Here is a 25,640-nt window from a genome sequence, read left to right on the forward strand (position 1 = left end):
ATCATCTGAAAGTTAAGAACCAATAAAAAAAAACAAGTTCGGCCTCAAGAGTGACTGAACTTAATCCTGATAAGATGTGGGAGGATTTTCTCAACTACCTTGCAAATAGTGTGGCATAGCTCCCTCTAGAATGACTAATGCGCTCTCTGGTGGGTATCTCACTGCTCTGCAGTCACTGGGTAGTTCAGTATGCAAGCCAAGCATGTTTTCCTAATACGGTCATATAAAGGCATCTTGTGTAAACCATTGACTGTTTTCTATGACATTATTTTCAGATTCTGTAAGCGCTGAGGTCAGCTGTAATTTCTTTCTGCTGTCATTTGTAGCTCATCTTCGGTGATTATAACTTGGGACAGTATTATCGCAGATGTATGATATACCTGCAGTAATGCAAACTCGCCGGCTGCTTCATTACGTAGATCCATTGAACTGCAGTATAACACAACTATCTAATCTGCCAGTCATGTGACAGCAATTCAGTGGATTCAGCCATGTAGTCATGGTCACGATGATGGTCAAACTGAGCATCAGGATGGAGAAGAAAGGTGGTTTAAATGACTTTGAATGCAACATGGTTGTTGGTCCCAGACAGGCTAATCTACCATCTCTCTGTTTACAGAGATGATCCGAAATAAAGAGAATATCCAGCGAGTGGCAGTTCTCTGGGAGAAAAAGTCTTGTTGAGGTCAGAGGAGAATGGCCAGAAGACTTCTTCAAGCTTGTAGGAATGGAACAGTTTACTCAAATAAGGACTTGTTACAACCGAGGTATGCAGAAGAGCATCTCTGAGTTGGGCTACAGCAGCAAAAGACCACACTGAGTGCAGCTCCTGTCAGCTAGGAACAGGAAGCTGGGGATGCAATTCACACATGATCACCAAGATTGGGCAACAGAAGGTTGGAAAAATCTTTGGTGGTCTGAGGAGTCTCCATTTCTGCTGCGACATTTATGCTTGATCCATCCTCCACACCCTATCTGAATATTGTTGCTGACCAAATCGCTTTATGACTACAGTCTAAGGATCTTGGAAAACTTGGAAACTACGATAACCTGGATGACTGAGAAGCTTCACAGACATGACTACAGTGTACCAGTCGTCTAATGGCTACTTCTAGCAGGTCTACACAACATGTCACAAAGCTCAAATCATGTTGAACATGACAGTGAGTTTATTGTACACAAATGGCTTCCCAGTCACAAGATTTCAATCTTTCCAAACCCTTTCAGATATGGCCGCACGAGGGATTCACGATTCTGCATCAACCATGTGATACCATCATGTCCAAATGGACCAAAATGTCTGAAAAATATTTCCAGATTTCCAGAATATTTCCAGAACCTTGTTGTGTAGTGGCATGAGCAGTTCTGAAGGCAGAAGGGGTAAAGTGTATGTGCTTTAGACAATGTACCCACCTGTTCTCAGCATTGGTGAGGTTGCCTGTACACTCATTGACCTCCAGAGGGCACTCACAGGGACACTCGCACTCATTCTGCTCCATTCTGAACAGCAAACAGTTAAACAGCAGATCAGTGAGAAACTTGTATTCACAGTTTGATTCAGACTTAATGTTTGCTTAATCTTTAAGCAAATTCCTTGACTGAAAAAGTCACTGTGTGACTCCTGAACCTGTGCAAGCTGCAGCATCACTGCTGCATCAAACTATCAAACTCTGGGTGTTGGATTCGTGCAAAATCAGACCCATTCTTATTTTTCAACCATTACTTTATGTTAACAAAGCATTAATGTGTCAGAGAGCTAAACGGTAAAGAGAATTCGGTACTGACCTGTGGCAGTTGAGACACAGCCGGTCTACCGTGCTGCAGGCACAGAACGCCAAGGAGTCGCACGTCTCGTTCACAATGCCGGCAAAGGCGTTGGTGCCGGGGATTCTGGTAAGGCGGTATTTAGAACAATGGCTACCATGGACCAGGTTGGTGAGGTCCCCCTAAAGGAGAAAGAGTTGGAGAGGTCACTCTAACCTCTACATCGCTACACAAATCCATGGAAAATCAATATGCTTTTTAATCTTCTTTAAAAAAAAAAAAAGGTGAGAGAAACTTCAAAACTGCACACACTAAACAGAAACTTTGAAACAGAAAGAGCTGCAGAAGTTTCTAACACCAGCCTCAAAGTGCTTTTTACCCATGTAAGGATGGGCAAGATGAAGACAGAGACTGTTTCATTTCCAACCACACACAGACTCAACAGAGTCACAAATAGCAAACAGAAGTTTGCAACAGCACGTATGACCACGAGATGGCAGTGTTACACTACAAGATTTTTCCATATTGCTATGCGGGGCCCAGAGGAGTGTGTCTGTTTTTGCTACTACAGTATGAATGCTATGAAAGTACACATTCATACCTCTAGTTATGCTACATTTTTATGCGACTCACCACAATGCTGGTGTTGAATTTGTAGAAGCGCTGGACTGTGCGGTCACTGAAGCTGTTGCAGAGGTTTTTCTTGACAAAGTTGGGGTGGTTTAGGATGTCATTGGCCACCAGTGGCTCCTACCAAAGGAAAGAAAATAGATTTCATTAGAATTATGACAATATCATACTCCTAAAGGTTTCTATCCATTCCTATTTCCATGTTAACTTGTGTTTGTGCATTTACCTTGTGTGTGATGTGCTGTTGCTCTGCTGGGGCATGACCTTTGGGGTCAATGAGAGTCGGGTGAGCAACCAGGTACCCTCTGTCCTCCATTATGAAGCACCTAAAATAAAAATGAATAAAACTGGCAGTCAGGATCAACTTAATGAATTCATCAATTTAGTCAGTACTTCGTCAGAACATTGCCATTACTGAGGTTTTCATTCAGAACATTTAATTGCTATTTCTATATTGTATTCCTAGTCTATATAACACAGCTCTGTTCTTCTCCCCACTGTCCCTTGTGTGTTTTTCCAAATCATGCCCTCTTGGTTCCAGGGGCTGATCCTGTTTTTTATGACCCATAAACACCAACAGAGTGAGCATGACAGAAGAAGCAAGAGAAAGTGGAGAAAGACAGAACGAAGAAGTGAGGGTTGGTGGGGGAGGCAGGTGTGGAAGAAGATAGATGAAGAAAAGAACAGACATAAAAGCTGGGGAAAGTATGTAGAACAGAGGCAGGAGCAACACTACAACTCCAGCAGGAATGTTGTGATAATCAGCTTATGTCTTCCTCTGGCTTTCTTTATTCTTCACGCACAGCCGGCGAGTTTAATTCTTGCTCAGCCGAACAGAAATTTAGCTCCCTCACACAGAAACTGACACTGAAAAGAGAAAGGAAAAACTTGCATAGAGAAGAGAAAAGAAGGGAGCCGCACAATCCATCCTCTTTTTACCTGATCTTATTGCCTTTGTCCTGGTTGCAGATGGGCACCAGGTCCAGGAGGACCTTGTAGAAGTAGCGAAGGGTGAAGTCTATACCCATCACTGCAACAGCGTAGCCAGGTGCCATTTGAGAGCTACGAATAGACAAAAATACACAGAGAAAAAAGGCATTTAGTGGGGTTTGAAATTCTGTGGAAAGGGAAAACAAAATCTGGAAAAAGTCCGTCTTCAGGATACTTGGCTTCCTACTAAGGATCCCTACTTTTCTATAGACCTTTTAAACACACAAAACAAGAAAAAAACATAACGCACTGCTTGATCTCCTGAAATCAGTGTTTACTGTAGACTGTATATTATGCTTACTGAGGCGAGAGTACAACAGCACTAATCCGGCCTTATCTCGCACACACTGACGAGGAATGTTTGTGTATGCACGGACTGTGGTAAACAGCTCTTTTACTGCTGCAAGCGGCACTGTGGCTATCGCGGTGATTTGCATTTGAAGCTCACTGAACTCGAAACAAATACTTTGAGTTCAACCACCGCTGCAGCCCTTTGAAGTCTCTAAGCCTAGGCCTGATTCTACAAAATATTCTGCAGTCAGTTCTGTGATAACTGGCCAAAGGAAATGGTGGAACACTCGATATATTATTTGGCTTTTCCTTTTTTTGTACCACCGGAAGTTGGTTGCACTATGCTGACTTGGCTGAGGGCACTCTGAAAGAAAAGACACTTGAAGACAATTGTGACTAAGCCCAGACCATTTGGTTACAGGATGTCATCTCGCTTGGAAAACAACCCTATAGCACAGAATGGTCAATGGGCTCCTTAAGTTTCCCTCAGATTACTTCCTGCCTTCAGAGATAGTGCAGTCTGGCTAAGCTGACTTCTGGGCCGAGAGCCTAGCTGCCCACAATGATTGTTCTGACTCATACCAACAGTGAGTCTGCTCTCCAATATCTAATAAAAAGAGCTGGCAATTTTTACTTGACTTTTGCTCTGGTGCAGTAAAATATAACACATTCTGCGTTTAACCCCCCACCCACCCACACCCCTGAAAAAAAACAAACAAACAAACAAAAAAACCCCAAACATAACCAGTGCTCCCACCTGGAGGCATGGATGGTGTGGCTGATTGTGACAACGTATCCGGCCCCGCCCACATCCAGGTACGGCCCCGTGAAGGTGATGAGGCCAGGGTTAGCCACAGCATGCTGGTACCTACGCAAAACAGCACACAGTCATTGGGATACAACATGAAGTGATTCTTTTGCAGTTCCCAACGATAACTCAACTCAACTGTGGCCATTGAAGGAAATGCTACAGGAAACACTGTTCTTATGGGTTCTAAGGGGAAAAGTCATCAACACAAGATCTGCTGCAGTGATTGTGAGATTCAAATAGCTTCAGAATCCCTAAACTTACATCATCTGGGAGCTGGGAGAGACATTTGCAGTCTCTTTGGTCTCTCAGTCAGATGCAAGCAAGTACATTTTGTTTTAGGCCTGTTTTTCACTAATGGAGAACCAATTAACATCACTGTTGACAGGAAATGCACCTTTCTAATAGCAAAACCTAATCTTTCAATGTCCAAACTAACTGAATAAAAAACAAAAAAGGTTAAGACACGAAAAGACAATACTCAAGACTTCAAAAAGAAAATCCAAACAAAAAAAACAAAAAACAAGGACATCAACACAGGGAATGTCCATCTTTTATGTACAGTCTGATACATAAATGGCCTGATTTGGGGAAAAGAAAACACTTGACCTTTTTTTTCATAGATCTTACTTTAATGTTTCAATAATGAAAAAAAAACCCTAAAATTCTACATTTTGTAAACGTACTAGGCTTATTAATATTGGAAAACATTATCTGACACACACACACACACACACACACACAAACTTCTATCTCATACTTCCTTTCTGCTCCCTAAAAACACATGCACACACATGCCTTCAGCTCTTTTCTCCTCCTCTTCACACCCTCCAAAGTAACCCTCACCATTGTCTGCGGGTTGGGTCGAAGGCTTTGTCCATCAGAGATCCTGGGTAAATCCGGAGCACCCCACTGGGCGTTGCTATGTAACGGCGCACAATGTAGCAGTTGAGGCTACTCATTTCCATTAGTGTCATCCACTCATCCGTAACATGACTAGTTGCCATAACCTCGTTCCTGACAGAGGACTATAGAGAGGAAAGTATAAAGGAAGAGAGAGATGGACAGTGAGGGGCAGGCAAGGAGAGGAGGAAAAAGTGCTGGACTGGTGAAAATTTCATTTGGGTTCGTCTTGAATGCAAAGTGAATAAAAACTCTTGGCAATTTGGATTTCAGTCAGCCCATAAGGAAAACAGAACTACAGCTAATTTTAAAGGCACCCTCCTATGATGTGCCTAAACCTGAAAATATTCATCCCATCTCTGCTCAGGAGTGTTAGAATAGTGGTCACAAGGCCAGAACAAAGCTTAGAAAACCACCATTTAGTGATTAATGCAACTTGATTAGGCCTGAAGCCCTGAAAAATCACATCCCACTTTCAGACAAGCTTCTAAGTTTGAAAGGGGTGATGAGGTCACTGGAGGGGGTCTTTAAGACTAGCCTGGGAATCAGCGTTGGGACTGGGGCCTGGGAGTTCAAACTCAAACTCCCCCCAGGACAGGAATGCACACAGAATGCCAAAATCCATGCGGGAGTTTTGTCCCCTGTTTTGAAGATGCAGCACATCGATTTACATGTTTTAGTTATAGTCCCAGTGTAAGAAGCCTGACAATATGTTTAAGAGTGTGCGTACTGGCAGGTATGGCACTTTGTGAATGCGTGTCACTCGACTGCAAGGCTGGCTGTTTGTAACAGTAAATGACCGACTGAGAACCTTCACAGACACAGCGGTAAATGACATTCAGTCCGTCCTTCAGTATGAACTGTCTGTGTGTTCTCAGGCTTTTTGTCCTCAGGTACCTTGAGGCCTGGGTTGGCTATGAGCCTGGTGTTATCACTCAGGTAGGCAGTGTAGTGCTCCACCATACGCTTTGTTTCTGGCTGACTGAGATGCTCATAGGGTGAAGAAAAACTACCAGCTGCCAACATCACAGTTGGGGACTCTGAGAAAGAAACAGAAAGAGGGACAATCAGAGATGATAATCAGTGTTTTTACTTGAATTATCACATTAGTCCAGCTCTGTGCTCTTCCTACCAACGGTGGCAAGCTGTTTAAAGTGCAGACAGGAGCTGGGCTGACCCAACAGGTCCAAACGATGATAGAGCAGCTTGGAGCTGGGAGCTGTGTTCAGGTTTTTCAGCTGCTTCACTGGAATCTCGGGCTGAATGTACACAATGCACAGGATGAACGACGTGTCCTGAACCTAGAGAACAAGCCAAGGAGAGAAGGGAGCTTAACTTTAAATTAAAAAAAAAAAACAGATTAAGGCAACAGTATTCCAAATAATTCTTTTAAAATCATATTTTCAAACTTCCCTAAGCTTTCTCTGGCTTTCAGTCCTAAGCTTCTTCATCCCGCCCAAGAATTAAATTGTCATTGTTCCCAAATATGAAGTTTAAAGCAATGCAGTTTTAATAAGTACTAAATAAATAGGAGTAAATAGGAAATGTGTCTGCTACTACTGTCAGCCTTTAATTAAAATTAATACTAACTGGAAGTGCTTATTTTTGTTAAACTGTGCAACAAGTGCTCGCTAATGTGTTGGTAAGAGTGGGCAAAAAAATGAATGCCTGATTGCACTTAAGATGATCCATTCACTGTTGTTTTTCATGGGGCTGAAAGGAAAATCCGGAGTATTTGATGCTCCAAGCTCCAAACAATGCCACAGACTGCAGAGAGAAGGATGTACTCACTGCACTTTCTCGAATCGGACATAATATCCGACGCTCGTCTTTTGCGGCCTCGTGAGCTGACCAAAGGGAATATGGTGTCACATCTTTAATAGACTGAAGTCTAGCAGTGGTTGAGATTCTGACAGCACCCATATATACCAGCTCTGTTTTCTGTGTTTCCCATCAGTTGCCACTGCCAGAGATTTATGGGCAGCACACAAACAAATGCGCCCGCTTTAGCAACCGGCTCTAAAGGAATCCCACACAAGGCTAAGCCTGCTCTCATGATCCCCTCCCCTCCCTCCCAAATAAATGATGCAGCACACTCAAATGTACAGTAGACAGTTTTCAGAACCACCCAGGAGATTTATGATTCAAATTAGAGCAAACATGAATAATGATACAATCCAAAAAGGGGCCCTCGTGGACATATTATTTGCACAGCAAAAAACAGATTGTTTGGAGGGAAGAGACAAAAATAAATATATAAAAAAAATATTTTCTGTTTTCCTTTTTTCTGCCTCTGGAAAGCTCGTTTAGAAAAAAATGGAGACTGCTGCCAAACTCATGGCAAAGATGACGTGTTGGAGCTCTAATGCCTGAAGAAAAATAAATAAATGTCAAAACCTTTTTAAAAAGCCTAAAGTGAAATGTCTAAAATTAAGTGTGATATTTCTGCTCCTGCCAAAAAAATAATAATAAACAAATTGACATGTCAAAAAGCAAAAAGACTCGTGTGAGGCATGATATTATTGCTGTGCAGTTCCCCATCTGTTCTTTTAACATGACACTTAAGGGCCTTGTGGGAAACGTGGATCCGAGGGGACAAACGAATTTCCCAGAGGAACCCACCCGAGGGATTAATAAAGTTCTATCTAATCTAATCTAATCTAATCTAATCTAAACAGTTTCTGAGAGCTCTTGGTTTCATTCAGACGAGCTCGTTTAAGGTGGGGCCGGTGGAGGTTTGGTGAAGACATAAAGGCTGGGAGCATAATTTCTATGCTGCTTTAACACAATGAGAATGATAAAGAGCTTTGGACCGCAACGGGAGAGACGGGGAGAAAGTAAATGAAATCTTCAGTGCACCAACCATAATAATGGCTCATTGGCCCAGAGCACTGACTGACTGTGTAAGCTTCCCTTTTGGGAGGCACAATCATTTTGCCTACACTCACTCTGTCCTACTGCCATTGCTCTGAAAGTACTATCCTCTTGTTCAATGTTGCATTTACATATTTCTTTCCCCTCTGGCAAGGTTCGAATATACACAGAGAGTAAAATGAAAGGGTCTGAAAAATAACAAGACTTCTTCTATATTTGGATGAAATAGCATTTAAACATAAACACGTCTTTTTTTGGGTGTGTGGTTGCAGATGTAAAAGAGTGAGCTGAAGTTTATTGTGGAAACTAAATGTCACCAGTGACCAGGGGGCATTTGTTTAGCGTTTTTTTACCTTATCCTTTGGGGAACCTACCAGTTTCCAGGCATAGCTGACATTGTACGCATCCTTGCTGTTATCCCTGAGACGGTTGGTGTGCCAGGACAGAGAGGAGTTAAGGGGCACTTCAATGATCTGACTGCCCAAAGGGAGACTGCAAAAACAAAAAGCCACATAGTATAGTGCATATCTATCCACCCATGGCTTTGTTTTGTTTTTAAATTCATGCAATTGTCCTTTCTTACCTGAGGATGTTCTGCCGGACGGCAGGGAACCCTGGGATGTTCTCATAATGGATAATATCTGTGTGCAGAGGAGGCTCTGTCATCAGGTAGGGCCGTGTCAGAGAGGGGTGCATGAGGGTGTAGCCTGAGAAATTAAACAACCAGTTTGCAGTTACATTACACAAAAGCACAGACCAACACAGTAAAGCAGGATCTGAATATATAATTAGAAATAAATACTGCAGCGTTAGTAACGATACTGTTATTACTCAGCGTTAAGTCATACTTTTTGCCAAATTAATGTGCAAATCATAGCCTAGATTTTCTTTCCATTTCACAAAACAATGGATGCTTAGACTTTACAGCAGGGATCAAACCAGGGTTGATTCTAAAGATGCGGCCTTCCTGGAAGTAGCTATGTTAATTTCCTTGACTAATAATTTTTATCACAGATGTCGTCAACAACCAATTTTCTCCTGATGAAAACAAGACGACAGCTAAATAAAAACTCATGCACGAGCACAAAAACGATGACGCAATGGACTGACACGGTCTTCAAGGAATAAAATCTAGATGAAAATGTTCTGGAGCGACGAGATCCAATCAGAATTAATTAAGCTGTGTAAAGAGGCAGGACAGGTTTGGATGCGATCCAATCAGAAGTTATCTCTTTCTGCAGCAAGGTCAGACGCACATAATTTAATCAGATGCTGACAAACGGACTGGGTGAAGGGGACACTCCCATGCTCCCAGTTTCTCATGAAAATGTGACAAAATGTGAACGCTTGAGAGAAAGAGAAAAGTCCACATATGGACACATTTTGCATTTGATGTCAAGGAAAATAAGATGCTTTGCAAACCGTGTGGTACAACTTTCACAGGTAAAAACACGTCAAACCTCAACTAGAATTAAAAGAATTTTGATGTCTAAATTATGACTAAACTAAATGACATTTTAGTCAAAAGTTTGCTGTCAACATTAACACTGGTATTTAGCTGTCAATGCATGAGGGAAACATGATTTATAAAAGGCTATTAAATGCCAGGAAGACTGAAGTCCTCGCCTGTGCCCCTGATATTTATAAACCAGTAAAAATGCTACAGTTTGGGATTCCAGGTGAATCTGGAAACTTGTTTCCATTTATAAAGTAAATACACTCTGAATAAATAAATTATGATATCAAGTAAACTATAGTAAGGCCACCTCCTCCGAGGCTTAATAGAGGAACAATCCAAGACTTTAAAGTTAGGAAAGGATCATTTCTGCTGGTTAGGAGAAGGAGACGTCTTTAGTTACTTGTCACACTTTAAAACTTGAAGCACAGCCTTTACCAACATCTTAAATTTCCCTTGTGCAAAATTACAGCATCTAGCCTTGAAAATTGCCCTAGTGGCAAACAGTACTTTGTGGTACTGTGATAAACGGCTCTTAAGAAGCTGTAATCATTCTGGGAGAGACAATAAGCCGTTTTATATGTGCTGGTGCGAAAGGCCTAAAAAAAAACAAAATCTTGGAGTTTTGTGTTTGTGAGTATTGTATATTTACTGAAAGAGAGTGCAGTGCGTAATTTTAAGATTCACAATTGTGCACTGCGACAACTACAGTGCATACAGTATATACGCACTTCTATTAAATCCATTTTAGAAGCAGACTTGTATACTGGTAAACACATTCTCCCATATGAGAACGTGTAGCAATATTTTAAATGTACTAATCTGTTTTCAGCTCTGTACTCCTGGAGCTTTTTGTCAGCTGCATGTTTACTTTAAACGTATTTACCTAAACTCTAATTGGCAGCAGATGATTTGAATGCCAGCTAATAACTTTAATGGGACTCATTTGTCAGCGTTTACAGAGTTGGAGCACTAATAACCACGGCACAGTAATAACTTGTAATTTGATGGCATATTTATTACAATAACAGACATTTTAGATGAGGGGGGCAAAAAAGAGACTCACTGAAAAGCACTCAATTCCCAGAACTGGCAAAAAGCTAATTATTGCTAGCTAATTAATAGTAATAGTAAGAAATATGCTGAACATGTTCACATGCTTTCCCTCAGCTCTCTTGAATTATTACTCTGCCTACGACTCACTCTTTTTAAGCTCCTGAAGCAAAAAAACAAACAAAAAAACCACACAAAAAACAACACTTAAGCTATTTTTATTTCTAATAAAAGTGCCTCCACACCCACTTCTATAGGTTAAGAGTTTAGGTTAAATTCAGTTGTACTTGGGCATATTCATGTTATTTATTTATTGCCACCAACATATTTAAAACATATTAAAAACAAATTTTTCTAAAGCCTGATTTTTATTCTTCATGTTTTCAGCTTGTCAGGAAGACAAACTCTTCATCAAATATTCCTTGGTGTAAGTAAAAGGTATCACTTCTAATGCCATTTTGCCATCTAGCAAAACGGTGACTGTTAAATGTCATTTCTGTCCAGGCCCACAGAGCACAACCTAGCCATTTCACAGCACCAGTAATTGAGTCAGAACCCCCTCAGCCGAGGCCAAGACAAACCAAGACCGGACATGAGCGCTATTTGTAATGTGGCGTGGCAATCCACTGAGGCATGGTTCGACAAAGTGAAATGCCAAAGGAATGCCAGTGCTACCTACAAGACGCCAGCTAGCCTAATAAAGCGTAATGCCTGTGGAGGAAGCTGAGACACAAAATGAAGTGTAATTCCATTTAGAAGCAAATAAACAACAAAGTGTGCTTATTTAAAAAACTGACTAGTTTCCTGATTGATATTTGCTGTGCAGGCGAGGCCAAGCAAAAGTGGCAATGTGACACTTGGATTTGCTCCGCTGCGTTTAGCACTACCTGGGAAAACTGTTATTACTGCACACGAAGAGAAAACGAGTCGAGAAGAGATTTGAGGCGGACCACAACAAAAAAGTCTGGCTGTAGGTAATCCTGCCGATTCTTCTGCGATCATGAAAAGACACGTGTGTGTGTGTGTGTGTGTGTGTGTGTGTGTGTGTGTGTGTGTGTGTGTGTGTGTGTGTGTGTGTGTGTGAGTGAGTGAGTGAGTGAGTGAGTGAGTGAGTGAGTGAGTGAGAGAGAGAGAGTGACAGAAAGAGACTGGTTTCTGATGAAAAGGTTTGCACTAAGCTGATTACCACCTCTGTGTGACTCACCTTTGTTGTCAATAAGGAAGGTGTATGACGCGAGCGAGTCTTGATAGTATGTAACATCCTCCAAGATGTACGCCAAGTTCACATCCACCCCAACCACTCCCAGGAGCTGGTTACCAAAATAACACGGCCGGCTCACAGTCATAATAAACCCTGTGGAAAGTACAGGCAACTATGTAAGGTTCACTTCAGGTTTAAGCTTGCCACACTAAGCGCTTTTATGAATGGGTGTAAATAGGTGAATGAGGCGTGTTGTATAAAGCACCTATAAAGTCCTCCAGGAGAGCAGAAAAGCTCTGTATAAGAACCAGTCCACTTATCATTTATATAGTGTGTCAAATCACAGCTGCCTCAAGGCGCTTTATATTGTACTTTATATAGTAAATAACATTAAATAATACAGAGCGTACAATAATACAAGATGATCAACGTCTGTAGAGTTTAGCTAGCTGCTCGGCACTGTATTGGCACACGGCACTGAATTGGATAACAACTTAAACTTAGTTATAGCACTTACAGAAAGACATCTACTGCATTTGCATTTTTTACCCACTGCTTTTTAATCCATTATTGCACATTTAAATATGCCATATGACAGAACAAAATCTAGAGTGTGATTAAAGTGGTGGCTGGACTGTTTTACATTTTGAGAAGTTGAGGCTAATAAAAGATTAAATGTGGTGTTGATGCCGTCAAAAAGGTCTCAACTGACCTAAATGTGAGGATTTCAAAGCTAATCAGGAATTAGAGTAACTCAACATGATATTACTTCCTCGTGATAAGTATGGTATCACAATGCAGGGATTTTGTAATAATCCGCACAATGCATTTATCTTTTAATTATATTTACTCACTGCACTGTCATATTAATTTTGTTGCAATAGTGTGTGCCCATATAATGACGTGTTCCTTTTTTTGCCTTATTTACTTATTTACCACTACCATGAGGGTTGACAAAGCAATGGCTGCCAGTTGTGGTTCAGCATCAGTTCAGTATGAAGTTTCCTTTGGTGCAGTTCGGGCCACATTACTCACCATCTCCCATCGGGTCGGTGTAGGGTAGGCTGAAGCGAGCCAGGTCAATCATGCGATTGGGCAGATTGATGTAAAAACGCCCCACTGTCGTTTCCAGGTTGCTCAGTTGGTTCAGCACCATCATGCTGCCCTTCACCACCGGCATTACTGAAGCTCCTGCTGACCCAGACGAGCGGTCTCGGTCAGATGTTCGGTCAACGCCGTACTTCAATGAGTTCTGCTCGGCGAGGTCCCTCAGGAAGGCCAGCTCCTTCAGGCCTGTAATTCCCTCTGCAAGAGGAGGGAGCGGTGTAGAATATGAGCGTAAAAAAAAAAAAAAGAGTAGACTCGATGACGGAATTTGTTTGATTTAATCAAGCAGGGATATTAGGAACAAATCCATAGCAGATGGTTTGGCTACAGGACTGTTGGACAGGGTAATTGTGCAAATCAAAAGAGCAGGGAGTGGTTGAAGCGGAGCTAAAAAGAGTAAATAGTTCTTCACTAAAGAGTGCATGACTCAAATTCCTATAATAAAAAGGCAACCCACTCTTCTTCATGTCCCTACGAGTAACAAGACAATTCCTTGAAGGAGTAGGAGAAGAAGTCACATCCTTTCCACCAAACGGTCAGTTAATTCAAAACAATTTCAAGTTCAATTTTTAGCGCAATGAATCTTCTGGTCATCAGCAATGAGCTTGCGTCATCTGGATCATAACTAACACTGCCATCAAAATTTCAAACTGATTTGCCATCACCAGCGAGCCCCAACTTGTGATCCTGCATCATGATCTCTATAAGCTTTTACCTGTACAGTCCCATGCATCTGCCAAGCCCAGCTGTCATCTGTCAAGCTCAGAGATTGTGACATAAACGAATCCCTCATCGCTTTAAAGAAAATATACAATTGAGACCTTAATGCACACTTCAGACCATCTTTCCAAGCCTCATAAGGTCATTTAGACGAGGACGAATAACTGTGGCTGGCCCTGACAGCTGTGACATGGAACATTTGGCATCTGACAACCTATTGGGAAGGATAGAGCAAGTATCCAATCGCTGAATGGATTACAGCAGAATTCCTTTTTAATGCCAGGGCTCTGCTCCTGTGATCATTACACTGGGCCTGACAAGGGAGCCAATGCAGCCACGGGTGGCAGTTTCAACCAGAGTGGATTTTTTATCCACTTGTATCTGTTCACTTTAACCTGTGAGGGAAAAATGTTTGCAATCCATCATTCTTTTCACCTCCTTTGTTTGGTGTGACTGCTATGACCTGACATTAACAAGCTTTTTCATTCAATCTGACACAGGCCTGCACGAGAAAAAAAAAATTAAATGGTAGATGTGCACCATATACCAACTTGCAAAATCAATGCTCCTTTATGTTTCTACCACTACCAAGAGTACCTTTAAACAGCCTAATATTAGAAGAAATTGAGTTTACTGCAAGATAATTCTGTGAAATCAACACTAATGTGCAACAGTAATGTCCCCCTCAGTTCCCATTTCTTTATAGCTTGGTTTCTTGTAATAATCCTTTGAAAGTTATCTTGACCAATAGTTCCAGTAGGTTTCCAGGCCAGATTCCCTTGTTTTGTTTTTTTTAAATGCCAAAGATACCACATTTTGACAAGCATAAAATAATACTTTTGAAGAGCAAAGTGACTCCTGACTACAACTCAAGAACTGTCATATCATATGGAAAGCATCTGAATGGGAATGGCTTCATTTTTTTAGTATGACAATGATCCATAACAGCAATAAAAGCATACTGGGATAGAAAAAAAAAAAGAATGGAACCAGTAATAGTAATATCAGTAATCAGTCATGGGTTGGCCTCTCCAGACTCCAAAGAGCAATAAATGTCCTTCAAAAAGCCTGGAGAACTTCTCCTGAAGAGTACTTCTCAGGAATAGAACAATAATAAATGATTATATGATGTATTTTCATGTATGTTTGCACGTGTCAATGAACTGGTTTTCACAGCAAAACAAACAAATGAGGGGTGACTCAAGACTTGCATGGTACTGTACTGTGAACTCACTTGTGGGTCTAAAATCAGGTAATGGCTAAAAATATCTCATATATCAGTGTATTAGTTGGTTAGTAAAGAAGAAAAAGAAGTGTATTCTCTGTTTTGCATGACTAAGGTTTACTTCCCCTCCCCCCGATCAGAAAATATGGCGAGTGGTTTATTTTTAAATAGTGCAACTGTTAGATAGCATCAACATGTCCAGTGGAGATTCGAAACCATATTCTAGCTGACAAGACAGTGTTTTGGTCAGAGTATCAGACATTGTTTTGGTAACAGAGGTGGACAACAGAGACAAACACAGGAGACTGCTGATCTCCTTGAACAATCAGCACTTCACATTTGGCAGGGGATGCAGGGAATCAGACTCCCACAGCAGGCCTTTCAGCTGTGTGCAGCAGCATCAGCAACAATACAAATGTTTTTTCTGAATATGCAATGCTAATAAACTCAGAGGAGGACAGATTTCTGCATCCTTTTCATCATCTCCCTTTAAAGAGCCAAGGTCCTCTGTCAGTCACACAGAGAGTGAGCAGCACGCTCTTTGAAGTCTCACTCTCTCTGCTCTTAGATGTACCTCATTTCCATTTCTCGATGCAAAAATAATTTGTATTAATGGTGGACTAAAGCAAGCGCAGCAGACACGGGTGTACGTGTGATGCAGAGGGAGACGGGAATTAGGAGGCAGATGGAAGGACAAGGACAAATTTAGAGGAAAAGGAAGCGTACTTACTGCACAGGCAGGCACAAACACAGAAAACAAAAAGCCTTTGAGGTTTTAAAAGCACCTCTCTAACCTTCAGTCCCAGCAGAGCCAAAAGGAATGAAGCACCAGATCAAGAAGTGTAGAGAAAAAAAATACACGTCCAGAGGTACGGTAAATAGAAAAACTGAATTTCATTAACTGTGTCGAATAGTTCCTTATAACAGAAAACCTGACTAAATTAAATGTAAACATTCAGGTGAAAAATAATAAAGTTTTCACCCACCATTCATGAGAGCGTACGTGAGGATCATGACAGAGTTGTTGAGGTGCCGGTTCTCCTGCCGGACCACACTGAGCGTGGCTCTCTTCACCAGCTCCGATGATTCTCGAGACGTGACGCCAGATGACAGGTAAATGATCACCATGTCTGTGGCTGATACACAAACGCACGTTTGCTACTATCAAACTCAGTGATGAAAACATGCTAAATCTACATTAGTGTCTTCTTATCTGAGACTTACTGCTCTGTTTGTTGTGACTGGTGGTGTTTCGAAGCAGCTGGAAGGCCTTCTCGAAGCCAGCTGCATGCTGCGTGGCTCCATCAGACGCCTTGACGTTCGACACAAAGGTGCTCATCTTCCTTTTCGTCTCGCTGGTGGCTGGAGACAGCAGACTTTTGTAACACTGGTCTAGAGAGCAGGAGCGAACGGTCTCTGCCACCGAAAGTACGGAGATCTGGGAAGGAGCAAAAGGGCCATCAAACCAAGAATGATAAGAGATGTAAATACAGATGCCTGATAATGAAGAAAAGCGTCCCCTTTCACAAACCTTGTCATGCTCATCTATGGCATTCAGGATAACAAGCGCTGAGTCCTTGGCGATCTGAAGCTGGGTGTCAGTTATGGAGGCTCCGTGGTCGATCATAACCACAATGTGTTTAGACTGTGGACGCACTGCAGAAACGTACACAGGCCTGCGCAGGTACACACACAGATACACAAACGGGATATGGACATATGTTTTAAATTATAAACATACTCTGTTGCCTAGCAGTTTCATAGTTTTAGAGGAAGTCTGGCACCTTCTTCACTCTATGCTGTCATTACAGAGTTGGTAACACTTTATAATACAGTCTGCAACTGTGACATAACTCCCCTGTAATTAAATGAAATTTCAATGAATTTTATTCAAAATTACAATTTAACGATATTCACCTACAAATAGTTAAAGGTAGATACACAGAAATAATAATACTGTAAGTAAATTTAGGCAGTACATAATTAATTGTAAGTAATGTGTAAGTAATTTTACATAGTGCATAACCTCTGGGTGCTTTACAGGAAAAGATACTGCAAGTAATTTTAAGTACTACGTTACTTTTGGGTAATTTTGCAGAAATGCAATAAGACATCCATCATACACATCACAGAATGAATAGTTTATGAAGATGTTAAAAAAATTAATGCCATAATACAGCCTGCAAGCCAAAATGCACATTGTATTAACATGTGAAATGGGATAATATTTATTTTCCTTCAAAATTAGGATGAAATTGCACAGTACTTGTATCATTTCTGTGTCCTTGCCTGTAAAATACCTAAACTTAGGCAACATTCTATATTACTCATGTACTATATGAAATTACTTATACATTACATACAAATTATGAAAACTAATTATAGTATAATTATTTTTTGTTTCTTGCACACACCTGATTCGTTACCCTCTTACTCTAGTGTACATATTTTTAAGTATTTGTAAGTAAATATAATTAATTTGCAATTTAAAATAAAATGCATCGAAAGTCTATTTAAATATAGGTGACTCACACTGTTAGTTGTGGACCATATTATTCAATTTTCAATTTTGTTATTTATATAGCACCAAATCACAACAACAGTTGCCTCAAAGCACTCTATATTGTAAGGGAAAGACCCTTCGATAATACAAAGCAAACAGAGAAAAGCCCAACAATCATGACCCCCTATGAGCAAGCCCTTTGGCAACAGTGGGAAAGAAAAACTCCCTTTTAACAGGAAGAAACCTCCAGCTGAACCAGGCTCAGGGAGGGGCGGCCATCCTCTGCGAGCGGTTGGAGATGAGGGGATTACACAGTGTTACCCAACCTGCAGCTATATAAAAAAAGAATCATCCAAAAGTAAGGATGTTTGGTTAATAATGCTTGATTGTGGTTGGGGTTTGAAGAAATATGACAATATTTTGAAATCTAGCAATATGACCTGTCATCAACCTTCTCAAAACAAAAACACTTCATGTTTTTAAACTCAGTGAATAAGGACTAAGAGTCTAAGTCTCAACAAAACAAAACAGGATTTATTGTTTACATCTTACTTCCCCCCCTCTCCACACACCAACTGAATTTGTTTTGGAAAAGTGAGGCTACAGTTGTCTGACGACCTGCAGCATTTGCTATGGAAAATTGCACCTCTAAAGAACAACTACCACCGTGTGTGGCTGTTGTCGAGTAATGACATGTTTCTTTCAGAAGCAACTCAAGCAACATAGCGTGAAAGCATTGGTTTGGTCTTAAAATACTGCTTACTGCAGCTAAGTTTCCTAAAAAGTTGGGATACTGTGTCAAGTAAAGAAAAGAAAAGAAAAAGAAAGAAAAAAAGAACTAAATGTTTAATTAAAAATAGTACAAACACAGTATATCAAATGTTGAAGATTCGGCTGCATACCGCTCATTGATTTGGTGAGACTTGTCATTTGAGGTATCACTGTATGTGTTATGCTTGTATTATAAGCAGGTGGAGCTGCAGAACGGTGCAGACTGTAGGGGGTCAGTGGCTCTTTGTGTGTGGTCTGCTGGACAAAGCGACACTAACACGAGTGATGTACTCACAAAGCCTCATTCATACTTGAAGCAAGCCAAGCAACGTCATTTCTCCCATGGCTGCACGCCAAACTCACTGACTTGAACAGCAATGGGAGAAATAAACAACAACAACTCAAAAGGAATATTAAAAAGAAAACAGAGGCCAATGCGAAATGCACAAGGGAGCATGAGAGAGATGGCTTTCAGCAATGGGGTGGGGTGGGGGGCGGGGAGAAGGAGAAAAAAACCCCATAACATTGGAGGTGTGAAATTCCAGTAGGCTTTAGTGGTAAAGAGCCACATTCCTACCAATGGCATGTGTGGTCGGGGTGTATGAGGGCAGGATGCCATCAACATGCCCTCTAGGCCACCCCACAGCAACTGGCAGAGGAGGAGGGACGGAAGGCGGGGAGGGGGGTAGAAGAGGGTGAGGAAGATGAAGGCAGGAATGAGCTGCCGAAGCATCACACTTGAACAATCTTTTCCATTATTATGTGTGACATTTGCTGACAAAGTGCAAGTTGTACCTATAATCTTATTTATTTACATTGAAAACAGCTGAAGTACAACAACACGTGTTATAAGCGACAGTGGCTGTTCTATACCTGCTGCGGTGCTCGTAGTTTCCTTTACAGTGGAACTTGTGGGCGGGGAAGACTGTGAAAATGCCCTCCTCCGAGCTGAAGTACTGCCACTTTATACCCGGGTTGGACTTCAGGTTGTCTGCCAACACTGCAATAGGGAGAGAGCGAGTGAGAACAAGGAAAAAGAAAAATACATTACTAAAGCTGAATGGGGCAAATGGGAAAATATGTAGTCAGAAAGTTCAGCATACTTGGAAGCTTTTCTTGTTTGGATTTGGCGTGCAAGTTGTGAGAAACACTACATATTTCAGGAGTGAGACTGCAAGTGAGTGACAAAGCATCTACATGAGAGATCAGCCCTAAAGAAATATGCTACATGATATGTTCATGCATCATTGCAGTGATGTTTTACATTTCAATAACACCTCAACGCCTGATGGCGATGATCATAAAGTGTTGCTGGTCATATTGTCCTGTCCATAGTTCATAAGACTGTATAGCTCTTCCAGGCACTACATTAAAAACTGAGCATTAAAAATACATCTGACCTGATTTGACCTATAGTATCTCGCATGTTTAACACAATGAGACAGACATGTGCAGCTGCTACAACACAGGACAACATATCTAACAATGCCAGCGCTGTACAGGAGGGAGAGTAGACAGGAAATACTCTCCAGAGAACAACCCTGGATAATCTAAACCGCTGTTGCACGCCACTACCTCTCTCTCTCTCTCTCTATTACAGGCCTCATTAGATATATACATAACAGACAGAGAAATTCATAACAGATCAATAGGCAGGCTTGCTTACATCTTAACATATGACAAGGACAAATACATCTGTTTAGGCCTGGCTATACCATACACAACTGTGCCAGCATAAATTAATGAAGAACAATTTCAAATTGTTAAACTACTGGTTAAATTTCTTGTATTTGAACTCTGGCTTTTGTCTGAAATTAGAACTCTACTTATGTGATACAGTCTGCTAAACATAACCAAGTATCCTGGGACCGGTCACGTCAGATGGCTCCGCCCCTCCCTGAGCCTGGTTCTGCCGGAGGTTTCTTCCTGTTAAAAGGGAGTTTTTCCTTGTCACTGTCGCCAAAGTGCTTGCTCATAGGGGGTCATATGATTGTCGGGTTTTTCTCTGTATGTATTATTGTAGGGTGTACCTTACAATGTAAAGCGCCTTGAGGCGACGGTTGTTGTGATTTGGCGCTGTATAAATAAAACTGATTTGAATTGAATAGAAAAACAGCTAAATTTGCCCCCTTTAGTCACGATTATACTCAATTATACTTACAGGGACAGCTGGAGTCATAATGTTCAAGGAGTCAATCCTGTTATGCTTCTTTTATACTTCTTGGGCACATGTGTACTCGATTCATTGTAATGTAAATTCTCAAAGGACGAGCCCGCGTTGTCAGGCAGACATGTGGACGCCTACAATTCCAATCGCACTCACTGTCGAACAGCAAACATTTATGCCACCCTGACCCAAGCGGAGCCTCACAGGCCTGTAAAGCATAGCTAAGGCTTCAGAGGCACTACTGACCTATTCACCAGCCTACTGTGATAACACTGTGTGAACTGTGATTATATTTTTAATCAGAAGAAATTAATACAAAATACTTTTTTTTTTTTAAGAACATGCTAAAATTGGCTATTTGCATCATTACTAACCCACAATAATTATAAGGTTTTGGGGGTGGGGGTGGGGGAAGTAAAAAGATACACATACTATTTTATATTTTATATATTTTATGTGAGCATATAAATAATATTAGCTGTTATTATACGTTAGCGGATATATTGTTAGCAAAATATTTTACTTCCAACCAACCCTGAGAACTCCAGTATTGGACAGACTCTAGAAATAACAGCCAAATACAACCTCTGCAGAGGCCTGAAGCCTATTTGCTTAAAACTAACAGAGTGATTTTTTTTAAACTGGGTCACAAAGTCAACAGTATCTTCACAGAGACCCCATCACAAAGCCAACAACTTCCTTTCCACTGACTGCAACACAAAACGGCCTTTCACAATGAGGCGTGGGGTGGGGGGTGGGATGAAGCTAGTGAGACACAAATAGAAACTTTGGGTCCTTCGCAAGGCAAAAAACAGAGAGAGAAGAAATAGACCGTAACCATCAAAGTAGGCTTCATTAAAATAATACAATGCAGCTGTTAAAACAGCCTTTGATTGATTAAAATACAGGAATGCAGACCAGCCGTGGTGAATCCAATCAGCCTCAGTGTGCCAAAGGAACTAACAATACTATTATAAATGAACAGTCCTCCTAGTGTACATCTACATTTGGCAGCAGACTGAAGGAAGTAAGTAACACAAATGGCCATTTTGAACAACTACTTTGGTTTTATTAGCCACGCAATACTACAATCCTTTTTTTCTTTGTAAAGACTTTAGTCTTACTGGAGTGTTTACTTTTTTAGCAAGAAATAAAAAAAAATGATTGTGGTTTTGTTAGCAGCTCTACTTTCTCACCAGCCATTTTGCCATTTCGCTGACTAATTCTTGTTATTTGTAAGATTTTTTCCATTACCTCAAATTGGATTTAAAATTACTTGTTAATTATAGCTACAGTCTTTCCCAGACATGCTAACTACCAGCCATTGCATGTCAGCTGGGTTTCTATGATCCCCAAAATGTGGTTCTTGGCTTGTGATCACATTAAATTAATCACCTGCTAAAGAGAACCTGTTTTGACCTTCTCCAACCTTCCAGATACATTACAAACCACAGTTGTTTTCCCTCCTCTAAGGGTGGGACGGAAAAAAAACCCCAAGCCAAATGTTCAACTAACGCTTAAACAAGTTACAGAAAACAGATAAATCAGAGAGCTGCTGTGAAACTGTCCAAGGGTCAAACATTATAAACTTCAACGCAAGGCTACATTTACTTTGCGAGGAACGTCTTTTTGGAGACATAGCAGGTTTGCCAATCATACATCATCCCTGCCCAGCCACTCCATCCGTCTCTCCGGGCTTCACATAAACAGGAACCACTCAGTTGTGTTGACAGTGGAAGAAGGGTTCTGTATACATCTGTCAGGCTACAGTACTCCATTCTGCCACAAATGTTTAGATCTTCCTATTGAGACAAGCTAAGAAACTGGAACTAAATGAAAGCCATTTCCTCCAATCTTACTACTCTTGACTATCAGCAAATGACCTCACTTACTATGATCCAGATATTACACTTCCAGTGGCACTCTCCAAAGTGTATCCTCATTCTAGCCCCACTTTAATATATTTCTTTTTGAGGAGATTGTAGGAGAACTTTTTAAAATGCTTTCACAGCAGCATTTATTTCCTGTGAATTTCTGTTTTCTTTACTTACTTTTCTACCAAATAACTTTTGTATGTAAGAATGCAAATGTTTGCCTATAGCACACATTAAATGGTCTGTAGCCTGCCAGTTTGAGTCAATGAGGTCTGAGTGCAAAATCAGCTCCAGCTAATCCAGAAGTCAAGTGATTTCACAACTAGTGACTGCTCCTGCTCAGCTTCCTGTGCTTTTCTCAGGCAGCACACTCCCCTTAACCACACAGACACTTTCTCATTATTGTATATACTAGAATGCAAACCATGCAAACTATGGAAAATGTTTAGATTTCTCCTGTTTAGTAAATATTATATGTACTATGTGTTTTGTGTGAGAATTAAAGTATTTCCTAAAGGTGGGAACAATGACATACAACTGCTGCAAGCAGAGGTGGGTAGTAACGAGTTACATTTACTTATGTTTTAGAAGAACATATTGTTTTACCTTCATTGCACCATACTTTTTACTTTTACTTGAGTACATTTGTGAAGAACAAACACTACTTTTACTAAGTTATATTTGACAATATTTAACTTACTACTTTTTAAAAATAATTAATTTCACACATTGGATAATACTACTAATAATGGATCATGCCGCCTGGAGGCTACCTGTAACTCTTTCACCAATCAGACGTAGCCATGCAGTCTCATGACCAGATATAAAAGGCAGGCCGAGCAGCCCAAGCCTTTCAAACTAGTGGACACAGACTGAAGAAACACATCAAGAAATGGCAGAGGCAACTGTCTGCACCAAAACTGAAGAGGATAAACACCCTTGGCCACATATACAAAGCATGTTTCGCTTTAAAGGAGTACAAAAGAACAGCTATATAATGCGATGTCTTCTGTGTGAGCCAAAACAAACAGACATTTCAGCGTACAAAAACTCAACATCTAACCTGAGGAAACATGTCGCGGTAAGTTTGGTCTAAATGTCTTTTTAGCTATGCTTAAGTGGTTAACACATGAATTAAATGGCTAAATTTAATGACCTAATAATTTCATTCTGGTGTGTTGCGGTGAGGACACTGGTCCCCGAGGACTGGAGCTTTGCACCCATGGGTTATAGGATCACAGTCTTAGGCCTTGTCCACATTAAAAATTAAATTTTAAAAATTGTGCATATCCAGAATCACTCCCTTTCTCTCCTAGAAAAACATTAGAATAGTAATTAAGCTGGTTTAATATTTTTCTTTTCTCCACAAGTGACTTTTGTCTTGACTCTTTCTTCAAAGAACTACAGTTATTAAGGTGTAGAAGTTTATAAAGATTATAAAGGTTCTAAACATTTTTTGAAGCAGAATCTATTGACTTGCACTGCTTAGCCTTGCATATGTTCTTATTTTTAACTTAAACTGGAATTATTTGTGTGTGTGTGTGTGTGTGTGTGTGTGTGTGTGTGTGTGTGTGTGTGTGTGTGTGTGTGTGTGTGTGTGTGTAAACTCACTTAATGTAGGCACGACTTTGGTTTCTCTTCCCTTTCTGTCGTGTTTGGATCAAATCTGACTGATTTACAACTTAAAACACACAAATATTGTGTTTTACATCTGATTGCCTCATGATACCTTCCACACTATGCACTTGAACATATAAAAGTGATGATCACCTCTTTGAATTTTGAGTGTTTTAATGAACATCTGTTAGGACTTCTATTAGCACACGTAGTGTTCCCGTTCAAAAGTGACCAACATAGAAAATGAATGGGAATCCACCCACTGAACTGAATTTGGTGGTGAAAAATGGTTTTTATGCTAGTTGAACTCTCCAGTTTCATTAATCCCCCACCCCTTACTGTAGCACTCCCAGACAAAATTGAGTGGTCTGTTTTAACAGCTCTTAAATTAGCATAACAAACATTTTTCACCACCAAATTCAGTTCAGTGGGTCGTTAGTGGGCCATTCAGTAGGTCGTTCAGTGTGTCTTTCATTTGGTCATTCAGTGGGCCGTTCAGTCAATGGCGGTGGGGAGGTGAACACGACAGGAGGGTTAAAAATATGGGAACATTGTTTTTTAAAAAGTGTATAGAAATTGCTTAGTCACATGTAGTTTCATGGTCTATTTTTTCTGCCAACAGAGGGTTCACGCCACCAAAATGAAGATGTATACAGAATTAATGGACCACCACAGAAAACGAAAGTCGTCCTCTTCCACCGAGCCACCTATGAAGAATGCAAAACTTACAGATTCTTTCACTGGCTCTAGGCGGGTAACACAAGCAACGTTTGACAAGCTTCTGCTTACGTTTGTATGTGAAGCCAACCAACCATTTTCTATAGTTGAGACATCGTCCTTCAAGACTATGATGGAAACCTTGCAAACTCAGTGTACAGTAATGACAAGGAAAACATTGTGCTCAAAAATACAAGAAGCTGCGAAGAACATGAAAAGCATAATCATCAAAAAACTGAGCACTGTGAACTATGTTGCTACCGCAACAGACTGCTGGTCTGCCAGACAGCATAGCTACTTGGGAGTGACTTGTCACTGGATAGATGACATCTCTTTTGAAAGGCATTCTGCTGCACTAGCTTGTAGACCTCTTAAAGGTTTGCATACATTTGATGTTCTTGCTGCAGCATTAGAAGAAATCCATTCAGAGTATCACATCAGAGAAAAAGTGACCAGGACGACAGTGGTTCAAATTTCTTGAAGGCCTTTCAATTATATGGTGAGGAGAAAGAGGAAGAAACAACCAAATGGCAGGAGGATGGTGGGTCTATCCTTGATGATGCAGAAGACAGTGAGTTAGAGGTGGAGTGTCAAGATGTCTTTGCTGTTTTGAATGACAACACAGGTCTGGAGTACCAGCTTCCAAGGCACCAAAAGTGTGCGTGTCATCTACTCAATCTTATATCAACAGTTGATGCCACTGCTGCAGAAGCTACCAATAATACATACAAGAGGCTGTCTCAGAAGAAGCTGAGGAGGCTGGAGTCATCTTGCAAAATGTGTAGACCTCTTGTTGATGCGCTGCGGGACGGGATCCAGAAACGTTTTGGAGAAATAATGAAAGACCCTGAGATGACTGCAGCTGCAATACTTCTACCAAGATTCAGAACATCCTGGTCCACAGAGGGAAGCATCTTAAAAGCTGGTATATTTATCCATTAAATTGTGAGCCACTAGATATTGACTTAT

The 25,640-nt window shown here is 40.8% G+C and overlaps 1 protein-coding gene across 1 annotated transcript in view; it reads right to left on the reverse strand.

Annotated features, from left to right (window-relative positions):
• Nucleotides 1–25,640, reverse strand: part of cachd1 (cache domain containing 1) — a 114,414-nt gene that overhangs the window by 15,144 nt on the left and 73,630 nt on the right. Inside the window, exons 5-21 of the mRNA XM_014412529.4 lie at nucleotides 19,170–19,296; nucleotides 16,554–16,698; nucleotides 16,247–16,460; nucleotides 16,009–16,158; nucleotides 13,006–13,275; nucleotides 11,974–12,123; nucleotides 8,844–8,967; nucleotides 8,635–8,752; nucleotides 6,519–6,687; nucleotides 6,284–6,426; nucleotides 5,330–5,511; nucleotides 4,433–4,543; nucleotides 3,334–3,456; nucleotides 2,621–2,720; nucleotides 2,398–2,514; nucleotides 1,786–1,946; nucleotides 1,414–1,500 (exon numbers count right to left, since the gene is read on the reverse strand). Coding sequence (XP_014268015.3) covers nucleotides 1,414–1,500; nucleotides 1,786–1,946; nucleotides 2,398–2,514; nucleotides 2,621–2,720; nucleotides 3,334–3,456; nucleotides 4,433–4,543; nucleotides 5,330–5,511; nucleotides 6,284–6,426; nucleotides 6,519–6,687; nucleotides 8,635–8,752; nucleotides 8,844–8,967; nucleotides 11,974–12,123; nucleotides 13,006–13,275; nucleotides 16,009–16,158; nucleotides 16,247–16,460; nucleotides 16,554–16,698; nucleotides 19,170–19,296 — 2,491 coding nt within the window. The remainder of the gene's footprint in view (nucleotides 1–1,413; nucleotides 1,501–1,785; nucleotides 1,947–2,397; nucleotides 2,515–2,620; nucleotides 2,721–3,333; nucleotides 3,457–4,432; nucleotides 4,544–5,329; nucleotides 5,512–6,283; nucleotides 6,427–6,518; nucleotides 6,688–8,634; nucleotides 8,753–8,843; nucleotides 8,968–11,973; nucleotides 12,124–13,005; nucleotides 13,276–16,008; nucleotides 16,159–16,246; nucleotides 16,461–16,553; nucleotides 16,699–19,169; nucleotides 19,297–25,640) is intronic.

This window comes from Maylandia zebra, linkage group LG17, assembly GCF_041146795.1.
Source record: "Maylandia zebra isolate NMK-2024a linkage group LG17, Mzebra_GT3a, whole genome shotgun sequence".
In the NCBI taxonomy this organism is placed as follows: Eukaryota; Metazoa; Chordata; class Actinopteri; order Cichliformes; family Cichlidae; genus Maylandia; species Maylandia zebra.